The sequence below is a fragment of the Chiloscyllium punctatum genome, chromosome 6 (genome assembly GCF_047496795.1).
Source record: "Chiloscyllium punctatum isolate Juve2018m chromosome 6, sChiPun1.3, whole genome shotgun sequence".
In the NCBI taxonomy this organism is placed as follows: Eukaryota; Metazoa; Chordata; class Chondrichthyes; order Orectolobiformes; family Hemiscylliidae; genus Chiloscyllium; species Chiloscyllium punctatum.
In genome coordinates this window covers 51,894,343-51,910,605 of record NC_092744.1, presented here as the reverse complement: position 1 = coordinate 51,910,605, position 16,263 = coordinate 51,894,343, and the positions used below count along the sequence as shown (strand labels likewise).

The following is a 16,263-nucleotide window of genomic DNA, read 5'->3' as shown; positions in this document are numbered from 1 at the left end:
TCAAGAAATATCTGATGCATGTAAGAATGGAATGGCACTAGTCATGGGGGACTTTAACATGCCCATTGATTGGCCGAATCAAGTTGGTAGAGACAGTCTTGAAGAGGAGTTAATAGAACATAGAACATTACAGCACAGCACAGGCCGTTTGGCCCTCGATGTTGTGCTGACCCATGGAACCAATCTGAAACCCATCTAACCTACACTATTCCATTCTTGTCCATAGGCCTATCCAATGACCCTTAACATTGGTGAGTCTACTACTGTTGCAGGCAGTGCGTTCCACGCCCCTACTACTCTCTGAGTAAAGAAACAACCTCTGACATCTATCCTATATCTACCACCCCTCGATGTAAAGCTATGTCACCTCGTGCCAGCCATCACCATCCCAGGAAAAAAGGCTCTCACTGTCCAATCTATCTAACCCTCTGATTATCTTATATGTTTCAATTAAGTCACCTCTCAACCTTCTTCTCTCCAATGAAAACAGCCCCAAGTACCTCAGCCTTTCCTCGTAAGATCTTCCCTCCAAATCTGGCAACATCTTGGTAAATCTCCTCTGAACCCTTTCCAAAGCTTCCAAATCCTTCCTATAATCCAGTGACCAGAACTGTACATAATACTCCAAATGTGGCCACACCAGAGTTTTGTACAGCTGCAGCATCACCTCATGGTTCTGAAACTCAGACCCTCTACCAATAAAAGCTAACACACCATATGCCTTCATAACAACCCTATCAACCTGGGTGGCAACTTTCAAGGATTTATGTATCTGGACATCGAGATCTCTCTGCTCATCTACACGACCAAGAATCTTACCATTAGCCCAGTACTCTGCATTCCTGGTACTCCTTCCAAAGTGAATCACCTCACACTTTTTCTCATTAAACTCCATTTGCCATCTCTCATCCCAGCTCCGCAGCATATCTATGTCTCTCTGTAACCTACAACATCTTTTGTCGCTATCCACAACTCTACCAACCTTGGTGTCATCCATAAATTTACGAACTCATCCTTCTATGCCCTCATCCAGGTCGTTTATAGAAATGACAAACAACAATGGATCCAAAACAGATCCTTGTGGTATCCCCCTAGTAACTGAACTCCAGGATGAATATTTCCCATCAACCACCACTCTCTGTCTTCTTTCAGCTCGCCAATTTCTGATCCAAGCCACTAAATCACCCTCAATCCCATGCCTCCGTATTTTGAGTCTACTGTGGGAAACCTTATCAAATACCTTACTGAAATCCATATACACCACATCAATGGCTTTAGCCTCATCCATCTGTTTGGTCACCTTCTCAAAGAACTCAATAATGTTTGTGAGGCACCACCCACCCTTCACAAAACCATGTTCACTATCCCTAATCAACTTATTCCTCTTTAGATGATTATGAATCCTACCTCTTATAACCCTTTCCAACACTTTATCCAAAACCATAATTACCAGGGTTGTCTCTACTCCCCTGCTTGAGCAAGGGGATAACATTTGCTATCCTCCAGTCTTCTGGTACTATTCCTGTAGACAATGACGACTTAAAGCTCTGCAATCTCCTCTCTGGCTTCCCAAAGAATCCTAGGACTGACCCATCTAAAGTACTTGAACTATAGTATTCCCGGTCAATATTTTGAAAATTAAAATCCTCTATAACAACTACCCTGTCACTCTCGCTCCTATCGAGGATCATCTTTGCTATCCTATCCTCTACATCTCTGGAACTATTCGGAGGCTGATAGAGAATTCCCAACAAGGCAACCTCTTCTTTCCTGTTTCTAATCTCAGCCCATACTACCTCAGCAGACAAGTCCTCAAAATCCTTTCTGCAACCGTAATACCATCCTTGACTAACAGTGTCACACCACCCCCCCCTTACCATTTTCTCTGTTCTTACTGAAACATCTAAATCCCAGAACCTGCAATAACCATCCCTGTCCCTGCTCTATCCACATCTCTGAAATGCCCACAACATTGAAATGGTACAAACCCATGCTGCAAGTTCACCCATCTTATTCCGGATGCTCCTGGTGTTGAAGTAGACACACTTCAAACCAACTTCTTGCCTGCCAGTGCCTTCTTGCAATCTTGAAATCTTAGTTCTGACTTCACCACTCTCATCCTCCCATAAATTCCAACTACAATTTTGGTTCCCATCTCCCTGCTGAATTAATTTAAACCCACCAATGAGCATTAGCAAATCTCACCCCCCCCCCCCAGGATATTGTTACCCCTCTGGTTCAGGTGAAGACCATCCTGTGTGTAGTGGTCCCACCTACCCCAGAAAGAGCCCCAATTATCCAAGAATCCAAAACCCTCCCTCCTGCACCATCCCTGTAGCCACGTGTTCAACTTCTCTCTCTTTTCCTCACCTCGCTAGCATGTGGGTTCATAGAACTTTATGTGATAATTTTCTTGAACAGCAAGTTACTGAACCTGCAAGGGAGCGGGCAATCTTAGATCTGTTTCCATGTAATGAGACAGGTAAAATTAATGATCTCGTGGTAAGGATCCTCTCCGAAAGAGTGATCACAGTATGATCGAAATTCGGATACAAATGGAGGATGAAATAGCATCATCTAAAACTAGGGTGCAATGTTTAAATAAGGAAGAATATAATGTGATGAGGAAGGAATTGGCTAAATTAGACTGGGAACATGAGTTATATGGTGGAACAGTTGAGGAACAGGGGAGGACATTCAAAGAGAATTTTCACAGTGCTCAAGGGAAGTACATTCTGGCCAAAAACAAGGATAGCAAGGGTAGGAAGGGCCAGCCTTGGATAACCAAGGAAATAAAGGAAGGCATCCAATTGAAAGCTCAGGCTTACAAAGTAGACAAGAGTATTGGGAAACAGAAAAATTGGGAAAACTTTAAAGAGGAACACAAAAACCACAAAGCAAACAATAAAGAAAGGAAAGATAGATTATGAATGCAACTAGCACTGAATATAAAAACAGGCAGGAAATGTTTTTATAAATATATAGAATGGAAAAGAGTGGCTAAAGTGGACATAGGTCCCTTGCAGGATGAGAAAGGGAAATTAACATTGGGTAATGCTGGAACATTCAACAACTATTTTGTGTCAGTTTTCACAGTGGAAATGTGTCCAACACCCCACAGAATGATGTTAACGATATGATAGGAGGTGAGGACATCAATTCAATTGTTATCACTAAAAGGGTAATGTTGAGTAAACTTGAGGGTCTAAAGGTAGTAAAGTCCCCTGGTCCTGACAGAATGCATCCCAGAGTGCTGAAAGAAATGCAAAAGTTACAGTAGATGTATTAGTGGTAATTTACCAAAATTCACTGGCCTCTGGGCAGGTTCCGGCGGACAGCAAGACAGCAGATGGCACGCCACTGTTTAAAAAAGGGTGTAGACAAAAGGCGGGTAACCATAGACCAGTTAGCTTAACATCTGTAGTTGGGAAAATGCTGGAGGCTATCATTAAAGGAGAAATAGTGAAACATCTGGATGGAAAGGGTTCGATCAGGCAGATGCAGCATGAATTCAGGAAGGGAAGGTCATGTTTGACCAAACTTACTGGAATTCTTTGAGGATGTAACAAGCGCGGTGGATGGAAGGGAACAGGTGGATGTTGTATACTTGGATGTCCAGAAGGCGTTCGATAAGGTGCCACATAAAAGGCTCACCCATCAGAAATCTATGCATGGAGTTGTGTGGAATGTACTAGCATGGACAGAGGACTGGTTAACCAATAGAAAGCAGAGTTGGGATAAATGGGTACTTCTCTTCTAGAGATCAGTGGTGACTGGGGTGCCACAGAGTGGGTGGTGGGCCCTCAACTGTTCATGATATATATAAATGATTTAGAAGTGGAGACCGAGTGTAACATATCCAAGTTTGCTGATGATATTAAATTGAGTGGAAAGGCAAACTGTGCAGAGGATGTGGAGGGTCTACAGAACAATTTATTTAGTTTAAATGAGTGGACAAGGGTTTGGCAGATGGAGTACAATATTGGTAAATGTGAGGTTATCCATTTTGGAAGTAAAAATAGTAGGTCAAAGTATTATTTAAACAGTGAAAGATTGCAGTATACTGTTGTGAAGAAGGACTTAAGAGTGCTCATACATGAATCACTAACAGTTGATTTGCAGGTGCAACAGGTAATCAGGATGGCAAACGGAATATTGGCTCTCATTGCTAGAGGGACTGAATTTAAGAGTAGGGGGTTTGGCTGTAATTGTACAAGGTGTTGGTGAGACCGTATCTGGAGGAGGTTCACCAGGTTGATTCTGGAGATGAGGGAGTTATCCTTTGAGGAGAGGTTGAGCCACCTGGGTCTGTACTCGCTAGCATTTAGAAGAATGAGAGGGGATCTTACAGAAACATATAAAATTACGAAAGGGATAGATAAGATAGAGGCAGGCACATTGTTTCCGCTGATGGGTGAGACTAGGGCTAGGGGTCATGGCCTCAAGATTAGAGGAGTAGATTTAGGACAGGGATGAGGATGAACTGCTTTTTCCAGACAGTAGTGAATCTGTGGAATTCTCTGCTCAAGGAAGCAGTAGAGGCAGCTTAACTAAATATAGTCAAGACACAGTTGGATGGGTTTTAGCATGGTAGGGTTATGGGAATAATGCAAGTAAGAGGAGCTGAGATTATGGATAGATCAGCCATGATCTTAATGAATGGCGGAGCAGGCTTGATGGGCCAAATGGCCTACTTCAGCTTCTATTACTATAATATTATGATAAGCATTCAGGTAAGCTACAGTTGCGAGCTATCAATTCTGACTTAGATGTTGAGAACTTGCACCATCTAGTTTCTTGAGGAATGGAATTGGAAGTGGTTTATAATTAAAATGAGTTATGGCTTCAATGAGATGTAAATGCATGGAAGAAGTGTAGTCACTGCAATTTGGGAAAAATGGTCCTCAACATTGAGTTTCTGATCTTTTCATTTTCTCTGCATTTTCCCACCTTTTCGCCTCTGTTCTTGCTACACCAGGAAAGATAAGATCAACCAATATGTCCATCCATCATATTTTGATCTGCACTGGAAAGTGTTGGAATTTCCAAATGAGCTGTCTTAGGTGGAACCCTGTCAGACCTGGCTTCTGTTCCAAATTCTCACCTCCTCAACATGAATAATTGTGCCTTAATCGAATAATATTGAGGTGAGTCATTTTATTACATTATCAAATGCTTAGGAAACGGGCAAGTGCATTTTGTGAAGATTGTTTAAGGAGTAGAGACATTAAAGATTAATGAGCTTATGTTTATGAATAAGAACAGCTCTATTGTCCCCACCTGATATTCATATGTGGGTACTTCCACTGATTAGCAAAGGGGCCAAACACACAGGCTCATACCTGGAACATTCTGGGGGGTCTGTACAACTCAACTGCTTAATATATGAAATTATTGGGGCATTACACGCTCTCCAAAAAAATGTTAAAAAGCTAGGCATTTGTAATAAGAAGAACATACCTCTGCTTTGGCCTGGTCCAGTTCATGTTTTAGCTGCTGTACCTCCTGCTGTGTTTCTCTTAACTCAATTGATTTCTGCTGTATTTCACTCCTCAGTTCCTCAGTTATGGATTCCATTTTGCCCTGTTCTTGTTTTAGCTGTGCCTCTAGCTGAGAGATTACCTTTTCCAAGTTATAGATTTTACAATCTTTCGAACGTCCACTCTCTATTGAACGGCACTGAATGTCTTGAAGCTCTTTCTTCAGTTTGCTCACTTCCAACTGTAATGCTTTGGTAGCATCACTGATTAAGTCAGAAACCTAACAAAAAACATCCAAATTATAATCCATATAGAAATTAGTTGAGGTGAAAAAGTACTTGATTTATCAAATTTCAATTTTAATATCAATCTATTTACAAATTTGCTAGAAAGACAATATTATAATTTTCATTAAACACTGATGATCTAACAGCTGTCTCTTTCAAATAATGACAGTTAGTTCTACCATATGGCTATAAGAAGAAAGTTAAACTTCATAGAGTTAATAAGCATTATATTGTGACAGGAAAGCTTAAATTTTACTTTTGAAATGATTTTACATTTTTAAATTATATGTTATTTTAACACATTTTAAAGCACCCCTACAGCCTTCCTAAAGCATGACTTCTGTTATCTCTGTAGAGTTCCACAAATATAACAGAATATCTGGAAATAGCTGTTATGTTAAGAGAGTGTGTAGATGAAGTCTGTAATAAAGACAAATTGTACACTAATTGTGAAGGGAATGGGCTTGTCAAGTCTAAAGACTTTTACAATCATCCATGCTTTCTTATGGTCTTAATTTCCAACAAATGTCTTAAAATCTGAATGCTTAACTAGTATTTAGATACATCCAGTACATATTAGTCTCATCCACATTTATCACACCTCTTTTATGCTCTTAAGCACTTTATATCCTGGCTGTAGCATTTTGTCATTTTAACTGTTATTATCCTTTGTTTGATTAAAATGTTTCCTTGTGCCCTGATTAAGTACAACATTTAATCAATTCACAGTTTGATTAAAGATACATTTGTAACTTTATTTTGAGTTTCTTAGACAAAAAATGACTATCCTCAAAAATAGTTTCCTGGATCCAAGTGTTTTGGGAAGTGTGAGATCATTAAAACTATTACATTAATGCACTTCATTTACTTTACAAGCAGCTACTGTTTAAAAATTGTACTGCACATGAAAATTGTACTGATCAATATTGTGTAAGGGCTTTGGGACCACACCCCCAACCCCTCCTATTTATCTCTCCACCCCGGAGGCTGTCTGCCTCATTCTTGAAGGGCTTTTGCCTGAAACATCGAACTTCCTGCTCCTCGGATGCTGCCTGACCTGCTGTGCTTTTCCAGCACCACTCTAATCTTGACTCAGATCCCCAGCATCTGCAGTCCTCACTTTCGCATTTGGGACTCTGAAGCAACTTTTCAATTATGTCATGGAACTGGCTGTCCCTGATCATAAATAGAGCAGTGTGGACAAAGTTAGGTCACACTGCACTGCCCTTTGGAAGAAGGCTACCAGACCTCACCAATCTAGATTGGAAGTCTCACATGAGCACATGGTCACAAACATGGGAAGAAGATGGATTAAACCTTACCTAATGTAACTATAAATCACAGCCTTTATATATTATGTTTTATAATGTTTTATAAATAATGTTATTTTGAAGTCTAAGTGCGAAGACAGTTCTTGGCTTGTTCTACCTCCTTCCTAACCTCCAGGGATCTCCCATCCACAGCCTCCAACCTCAATGTGAATCCCGCACTGCCCGATCCTACCTCCTTCCCAAGATTCACAAACCTGATGGCCCCAGTCTCAGCCTGTAAAACTAAACTCACCTCTTCCTACCTCAACACCATCCTGTCCCCCTTAGTTCCCCACCTATGTTCGTGACACCATCCATGCCCTTCTATTCCTCCAAGATTTTCATTTCCCCACTCCAATACCTCATCTTCACCATGGACATTCGGTCCCTGTACACATTGATCTGCCATGATGAAGGTCTCCAAGCCCTCCATTTCTTCCTTTCACACTGTCCCAACCAGCACCATTCTACTGACACCCACATCCACTGAGCTGAATTGATCCTCACCCTCAACAACTTCTCCTTTTGAACCTCCCATTCCTCCAAACCAAAGACTAGCCATGGGCACCCGCATGGGATGCAACTATGCCTGTCTGTTCATTGGATATGTGGAACAGTCCATCTTCTGCAGTTACACCGGCACCAACCCCCTACCTGTTCCTCCGCTACATCAATGTATCGGTGCCGCCTCGTGCTCCCATGAGGAGGTTGAACAGTTCATCAACTTTACCAACACCTACCACCCTGACCTCAAATTCACTTGGACCATCTCGGAAACCTCCCTCCCCTTCCTGGACCTCTCTATCACCGTCTCTGGCGACCGACTAACTACAGACATATACTACAAGTCCACCGTCTCCCACAGCTACTTAGACTACACTTCCTCCCACCCTACCTCCTGTAACAACGCCATCCCTTATTCCCAATTCCTCCGCCTCTGCCGCATCTGTGCCCAGGTTGATCAATTCCACCTCAGAAAGTCCCAGATGGCCTCCTTCTTCCACGATCGCAACTTCCCTTCCCAAGTGGTTGACGATGCCCTCCAGTGCATCTCCTCCACTTCATGCAGAACTGCCCTTGAACCCCACCCCTCCCAATGCAACAAGGACAGAACCCACCAGATCCTCACCTTCCACCTCATCAACCTTTGCATAAAATGCATTATCCTCCGCCACTTACACCAACTGCAAATGGATCCCACAGATATATTTTCCTCCCCATCCCTATCAGTGTTCTGAAAAGACCATTCCCTCAGCAACTCCCTCGTCAGGTCCACACCCCTCCAACCCACTTCTGGCACCTTTCCCTGCTAGCGCAGTAAGTGCAAAACCTGCACCTACACCACTCCCCTCACCTCCATCCAAGGCCCCAAGGGTTCCTTCCACATCTGTTTGAAATTTACCTGCATTTCTACCAATGTCATCTACTGCATCCATTGCAGCCAGTGCGGTCTCCTCTATATCGGGAAGACAGGATGCCTTCTTAAGGATCGTTTCAGAGAACATCTCTGGGACACCCACACCCACCAACCCCAACACCCCATGACTGAACACTTCAGCTCCCCCCTCCCACTCCGTCAAGGACATGCAGATCCTTGGCCTCCTCCACTGCTAAACCGTTACCACCTGACACCTAGAGGAGAAACACCTCATATTCCGCCTTGCAACCCTGCAACCACATGGGATAAATATGGATTTCAACAGCTTCTTCATTTCCCCTCCCCCCACATTATCCCAGTCCCAAGCCTATAACTTAGCACCACCCTCCCGACCTGTCCATCAATCTCCCCTCTGATGTATCACTTTCTCCCGCACCTTCATCCACCTATCACTTTCTCAGCTACCTTCCCCTAAACCCACCCCCCCTCCCATTTATCTCTCAACCCCGACCCACATGTATCATTCCTGATGAAGGGCTTATGCCCCAAACATCAATTCTCCTGCTGCTCGGATGTTGCCTGACATGCTGTATTTTTCAAGCACTACACTCTCAGTCCAGCATGAAACTAAACTCAGAGTTTGGCACCAAACCACATGATAAAAGATGGTGTCAGGATAGGATATACTGCCTAGAAAATCATGACAGCACTGAAGATCAGGAATAGGGCTGAGATCATCTGGTGAAGTGAAGAATTTAAAAAAACCACTTTTTTCAATAAAGAGCCAGTACAGTTTTAAGACCAGCTAGTAGCCAGGAAAGCCACAGAGCTGAACAACAGATGTGAAAGAAAGATCCCTGAAAAGAAAACTTTCCAGAGAAACCATCTGAACACTCTGTTCTAAATCAGTAACAGAAGAAACATGCCTTCAAAAAAAGTAGCAAGAAAGGTAGCTAAGGGGAGAAAGCAGAATCAAATACCCACAACACCAGACACTCACAGATTTCATATGAAGACAGTTCCACAAATTATTTTGCTCATTAATAATGGTAAAGAATACTGCAAGAAAGTAAAACATTTGATAAAATGTGATTTGAAAACGTATGTGTATCACACTAGGAATATAATGGGCTGTGTAACTATTTTCTTGCATATGTTGTATACTTAGGTTGCTCATATGCACTCACAAACAAATGTACACAATCATGAGATCACAGCATTTCAAAACCTATTTTGATCAAGATATACCAGAAACCTGTGCCTGTAGTGTCTTGCACTCTTCATTGTGTTTATTTATTAGTTCTTGCTGTTTTTGTCTTTCTGTATCAATTTCAATCTTTGCTTCTTCCTTCATCTGAAGTGCTAATTTCTTAAGCTCTGCATAGTGATGAGCCTGTTGCTTGGATAACTCTGTATCTATCTGGAGAACAAACAATGAGCATTGCTTACTGCTTAGAATGATATGAATAGAATCAAATATCAGTAACTACATTTTCTGTGCAAAGAATTTAAAATTTACCAAGTGGGGAAAAGTTAATTCAAATTAGCACATATTGCCTTTTTTTCATGAATTTTTACTTTTATTACTGGTACAAGAGCAGGTTTTAACATTTTTTAAGTAAGCAATATTATGGATATGACAACAACATTAGATATAAATGACTGAAAATATTATATTCCTAGAGTTGATTGAATGATTTTCAAATGCAAAAATTACCTAGACACGCCAAAGGACACATATTTGAGGTAATAAATCATTTACAAAATGAATACAATCAAGCATAGATAACATGGCTTAATGAAAAGGAAACCATATTCTACATAGTTCCTTGAGGGTAACCAGTAGCATTGATAAGGAGGAATGAATAGATGCATTTCCAAAAGGTACTCAATAAAGTATCATAAAAAGATTTACTATATAAGGTACAATTTCAATAATACAATATTTTGGCATGCTAAGAAGATTGGGTAACTTGGAGATAATGAGGACTACAGATGCTAGAAAGTCAGAGGCAGTAAAGCGTGGAGCTGGAAAAAGCACAGCAGATCAAGTAGCATCAGAGGCGCAGGGAAGTCGATGCTTTAGGTCGGAACCTTTCCTCTGTACTGGAGAGAGAGAAGGGGGCTGAGAAATAATTGGATAACTATTAGGAAACAGAGATGCGAGAAAAATGGATCAGTTGAAATTGACAATTTTAATCAATGCAGTGCACAATAATCTATGTGAACAACATGGATGAAGGGACCAAATGTTTAATGGCCAAATTTGTTGCTGATGTAAGTATGTGAGGAAAGCAAATTGTGAATATGATACAAAGGCCTGAATTTTCATTCCTAAGTTGGGAGTATAGAGTCTGGAAAATTTCTGGCTCCATAAACCTCACTAAAGAGAAAGTGCCTCAGGTGGTCCAATGTTGATTCTGGGGAAATGGAGTTTTAATGGGAGTAAGGCCTACTACCCCTCAAAACAGGATGGAAGAGGCAACATTATAACATAAGAACTAGATGCAGAAGTCAGCAATTCAATCTCCCTAGTCTGTTTTGCCATTTAATATGATCACCGTTGATCTCATCTCAGCCTCAACTCCACTTTACTGCCAGATCTCCATAACCCTTCAAAATGTTTCTATTTAAAAATCTGTCTCTCTCCTCCTTAAATTTACTCAGTCTCCTAGCATCCATGTAATTTTGGATCATTAATTTGACAAATTCATTATCCTTTGAGAGAAGTAATTTCTCCTCATCTCTGTTTAAAATTTGCTATCCATTATCCAAAAACTATGATCCCTTGTTCTAAATTGCCCCACAATCCCCTTTAGCATCTTATATACCTCAATTAGATCCGTTATCATTATTATAAAATCTAAAGACAACAGGTTTAAATGTTCACTCTCGCTTCATGAGACAAACTTCTCTCTGGAATCAATCTGGTGAACCTTCTCTGAACTGGCTCCAATACAACTACATTCTCCTCAACTGTAGGGACCAAAACTACACAATACTCCAGGTGCAGTTTCACTAATGCCTTGTACAGTTGGAGCAACATTCAACTACTTTTACATTATATTTCTTTAGCAATAAATGTCAAAATTCCATTTGCCTTCTTTATCACCTGCTGTACCTACAGACTCTTTTCTGTGATTCATGCAGAACATCCAGAGCTCTCTACACCAAAGCACTTTGTAGTTTCTCTCCATTTAGATAATAAGTTGCCTTTCTATTCTTCTGACCAAAATGAGTTGGAGAATTAAACGTTTTCCTTCACAGTCATAGAGTTATACAGCACAGGAACAGACCGTTCAGTCCAACTTGCTAGCACTGATCAGATATCCTAACCTGAACTAGTCCCATTTGCCAGCATTTGGCTCATATGCCTCTAAACCCTTCCTATTCATGTACCCATCCAGATGTAATTTAGGAACTCTTATCCTCAGGAGATAGTGAAGGTGGGGTAATTCAATATTTTGAAGGTGGTAAAAGGTAGATTCTTGTTAGGCAAGGGAAGCAAAGGTTATCGGGGGTAGATGGAAATTTGGGAATTCAAAACATAAATAGATCTTACTGAATGAAGGAGCAGGCTTGGATGCTTTCTTTTACTCCTAATTCATATGTTCACATTCCAAAACCATGTCCCCCACCAACTTCCTTTTTTCCTTAAACCCTCTATGCCACTTACCAGTTTGCACTCATAGGCAGACTTCAGGATCCAACTTGAGAATATGGTCAAGTTATAGGTTTCAATTGATTAAATTAACATATTTATTGATTAAAAACATACTTGCTACATTTAAACTCCTTTAACAATTTATGCCCTTATAAAAAGAAGTATTTTTGTTTATGGCTCTACATCTACTTTAAACTGTCAATCAATCTGTGAACTAAAACACATCCTGATACTAGAGGTTGGGATCCCATTAAATTTGAACGTTTTCAGTATTTTCTGTGTGGCATAAGACCTCAAGCAATGGCTGCTGCACCAGTTATGTCCCCTTTTCTCAAACATTAAACAAAACTTCTTATATCAGGAGAAAAGGCAAGTTCAAGATGATTGGTATAGACTCTATCACTCCATTGACTCCTGGTGCCCTAAGTTGTTTAAGAAAAACAGAAGGGTTTGTTCATAGGTAAAATGAACACTAACCTTATAATGGAAGTGGGAAAGCAGGACAATAGCTATTTTGTTGTGAACAGTAGTCTGTGCTCACTAGCTGAAAAAGATTCAGACAAGTAATTAACTGCCATTGTAGATTACCAACTCTAAAGAAGGGTACCTCAATAAATGCTCAGAGTTAGAGGATATGTCCTTCTTGAAGGACAATGCTCACTTGAAAGTTGTCTCTTTCAAATTGAAAATGGTCCAGAAGAGGTGGATGTCGCCTCCACCACTTTGAATTGCTACTAGTTGTATACTTTTCTGCATAATTAATAAATGTATCATATCTAATCTGTTGCATCTTAACAAACATCTACCATATCACAGAGCTTCCCTTTTTCTTATTTTCCCCACTCTTCCTTTCTTTTGTTGAAAAGATTTTCTAACCTTCTAAATTTCTAATAATTCTGACGAAAGCTTACAGACTTGAAGCGTTACTCCTATCTGTGTGGAGTTTGCACATTCTCCCCATGTCTCTGTGGGTTTCCTTCGGGTGCTCCGGTTTCCTCCCACAGTCGAAATATGTGTAGGTCAGGTGAATTGGCCATGCTAAATTGCCCATAGTATTAGGTGCATTAGTCAGAGGGAAATGGGTCTGGGTGGGTTACTGTTCAGAGGGTTGGTGTGGATTTGTTGGGAATCTAATTTTTCCCACAGGCGGCACAGTGGCTCAGTGGTTAGCACTGCTACCTCACAGCACCAGGGACCTGGGTTCAATTCCCACCTCGGGCAACTGTCTGTGTGGAGTTTGCACATTCTCCCCATGTCTGTGTGGGTTTGCTCCGGTTTCCTCCCAGAATCCAAAGATTTGTAGGTTAGGTGAATCGGCCGTGCTAAATTGCCCATAGTGTTAGGTGCATTAGTCAGGGGTAAATTTAGGGGAATGGGGCTGGGTGGGTTGCTCTTCGGAGGGTCGGTGTGGACTTGTTGGGCTGAAGGGCCTGTTTCCACACTGTAGGGAATCTAATCTAATTACCTTTTTTCTTCTCTCCACAGATGCTACCAGATCTGCTAAGTATTTCCTATTTACCTTTTGCCCTGCCCACACTACACCAAAAATATTTTATAAGAACAAACTTTATCAAAACAAATTCAAAATGGTTCTAATTCTGGCAAAAAACGTTTTCTAAACTATAGTTGCCGTGCTAGTTCCTCACACACCTATTAAGTATCTCTCTGCTGCATGCTGCTGCATCCTGTACTACCCAGTTTGTTTGGAAGGAGCTCCAGGCCAGAAGGGATTTTAAAAATGCTTTCATAACATGTGGACATCATTGGCAAAGCCCAGTATTTTTTCCTCATTGTAAATTCCCTTGAAACAAATGGCTTGCCAGGCCAATTCAGTGAGCAAATAAGCATCAGCCATACTTGTTTGGCTTGGATAGAAGGTTAGATAGGGTAAGGGCAACAGATTTTCTTCTTGAAATGCTATTAGTGAACCATTTGTGTCTATACTACAATTGGTGATATTTGACCTGATCACCATTCCTGAGACTAGCTTTATATTTCAAATTTATTAATTAAATTGAAACTTCGCCAGCCAGCACCATGGTGGGATTTGAATCCAAGTTCTTACAGCATTAGCCTGAGTCTCAGAATTACTTATCCAGAGAAATCATCACCAGACCATTATCTGCCTCTAAGATCCAGTTTATCCGAGTGTCTGAATCATGATCTTTTGGTGTGTTTCCACCTACAAGTCTTCAGATCCTTAGTCTTTAAAGTTCCTTTCTGAAAGTGAAACAGGGAAACAAGAACACCTCCAAATATGCTTCCATTCCCGGGGTTAGCCTGCTGCAATTTGCTGATGCAGTATTGATAGCTATTGAGCACTACAGCTCTTTGTAAGGGGATGACAAAGCCAGTGCTGTCACTCAGATTTTAGCTCAGGATGGTGGAGTCTGTTCCTGTACTGTACCCTTTTAAGCATTCCTGAGTACGGCAAATACAAGAAAATTAGATTCAGCATTGTGCCTCAGCAAGGCCAGCTGCCTAATTGTTCATCCTTTAAAGTTACTGACGCAGAATTGTGTCACTCTTCGGTCTTCTGTGTATGACCTTTCTCCATTGGCAGTGCCAGTGCAATTCAGGTAAAAGAACAGGAAATTCTGTTTCAGCTAACACCTTTTTTTTACATATAAATCATGGTTTTATTTCCTTTTTAATCTACAAATAATTAGTGAGAAGATGACCAGTCAGGCTCTCAATTTAAGAAAAATAAACATCCATGAGTAATACTACATGATCCACTCGTTCCTTAAAATCTTTGCAATCTATTCAATAAAACACTTGCTAGGGTCACAATGACTTTTGTTTAATGCAGCATGAAAGATAATCTCTGTGCTGACAGTCTGTACTCTTTCACACATGTGCAATTGTTTAGGATGCATTAAGATTCATTTGCTTTTAATGTGTGAAGTTTCTTGTCCTTCTCGCCTCTGCACAAAGGCAGGTCAGACCCTACAGTGCACAACTTCCACCACAGGTAAGGAAAGGGGGTTGGACTCAAGTCATTCTGCAAGAAACAGTACCAAACTCTATGTTGTCAGCATCAGTCTGATTCACACCAGCTGAGCAGCCAAATAACTCCATAGAGTTCAAGTTGCTATATGTCAGATCTCTGAATAGCAAAGGCAGAGTTTCCTGGTTTTTTTCCTTTCCATCACATAGCTGACCAGAAATTGCTCCCATTATCAACATTTCCCAACAGCATACGTAGGAAGACTTTGCAAGTTAATATTCAACCTGTTTGGCCACATTAGGAAAACACTCTTCTTAGCCATCAAGTATTAGAGTGAAAGCGAATCCAAAGTTCCAGCTCAGAGACAGGGTTGTCCATTGTGTCACAAGGCTTCCCAGTAAATATATTATTCAAACCATGCAACTGACTTCACACAAAGTCATGCAAGGCATTAACATCCTGCTGAAGTTCAACCATGATATCATTCACTAAACAAATTCCTTCCATCTTGACAATATTATTCACTTCCATTGCTTCCTTAACTAAATACTACAGAAAACTGAATTAATTTGTATAATAAATGATGCCTATTGAGTTGATATGCCAGGTGAATATTTTTGTATCTGACTTTTTTGTTACAGAAATATACACAATCTAGGGACAGCATTACTAACAAAGATGGCCGTGACCATTCAACTACTCATTTTTTTCACAGCATGAAATATGTATGGGACTTCTATTACTCCATAGTCAATCACCTGGCATATCATTTATTATACAAATTAATTCAGTTTTCAGTAGCATTTAGTTAAGGAAGCAATGGAAGTGAATAATATTGTCAAGAAGGAAGGAATTTGTTTAGTGAATGATATCATAGTTGAACTTCAGCAGGATGTTAATGGTTTGCATGACCTTGTGTGAAGTCAGTTGCAACAAGTTGAGTTTATGGTGAATGTCAAAAACAATAACTTGATCTTGAATGTTTAATTACAAAATCATTACACATATGCATGACTTCATGTTAGATTAGGTATATGGCCATTTAAAGTAGAATAATCTATTATAAATTATTATTAAAATGAATCTGTCTTTTGCTCAGTAGAAAACAGAACTTTGTTCAATGGTTGTGTATGCGTTGTTCCAGATCAATGCAGCTACAGTTCTTTGTGAATGAGTGAAAGGATACTTATTGTC

At 40.5% G+C, this 16,263-nt stretch overlaps 1 protein-coding gene across 1 annotated transcript in view; it reads right to left on the bottom strand.

The window, feature by feature from the left end:
* lekr1 (Leucine-, glutamate- and lysine-rich protein 1) overlaps positions 1–16,263 on the bottom strand; it is a 221,953-nt gene that overhangs the window by 5,783 nt on the left and 199,907 nt on the right. Inside the window, exons 12-13 of the mRNA XM_072572657.1 lie at positions 9,711–9,875; positions 5,461–5,760 (exon numbers count right to left, since the gene is read on the bottom strand). Coding sequence (XP_072428758.1) covers positions 5,461–5,760; positions 9,711–9,875 — 465 coding nt within the window. The remainder of the gene's footprint in view (positions 1–5,460; positions 5,761–9,710; positions 9,876–16,263) is intronic.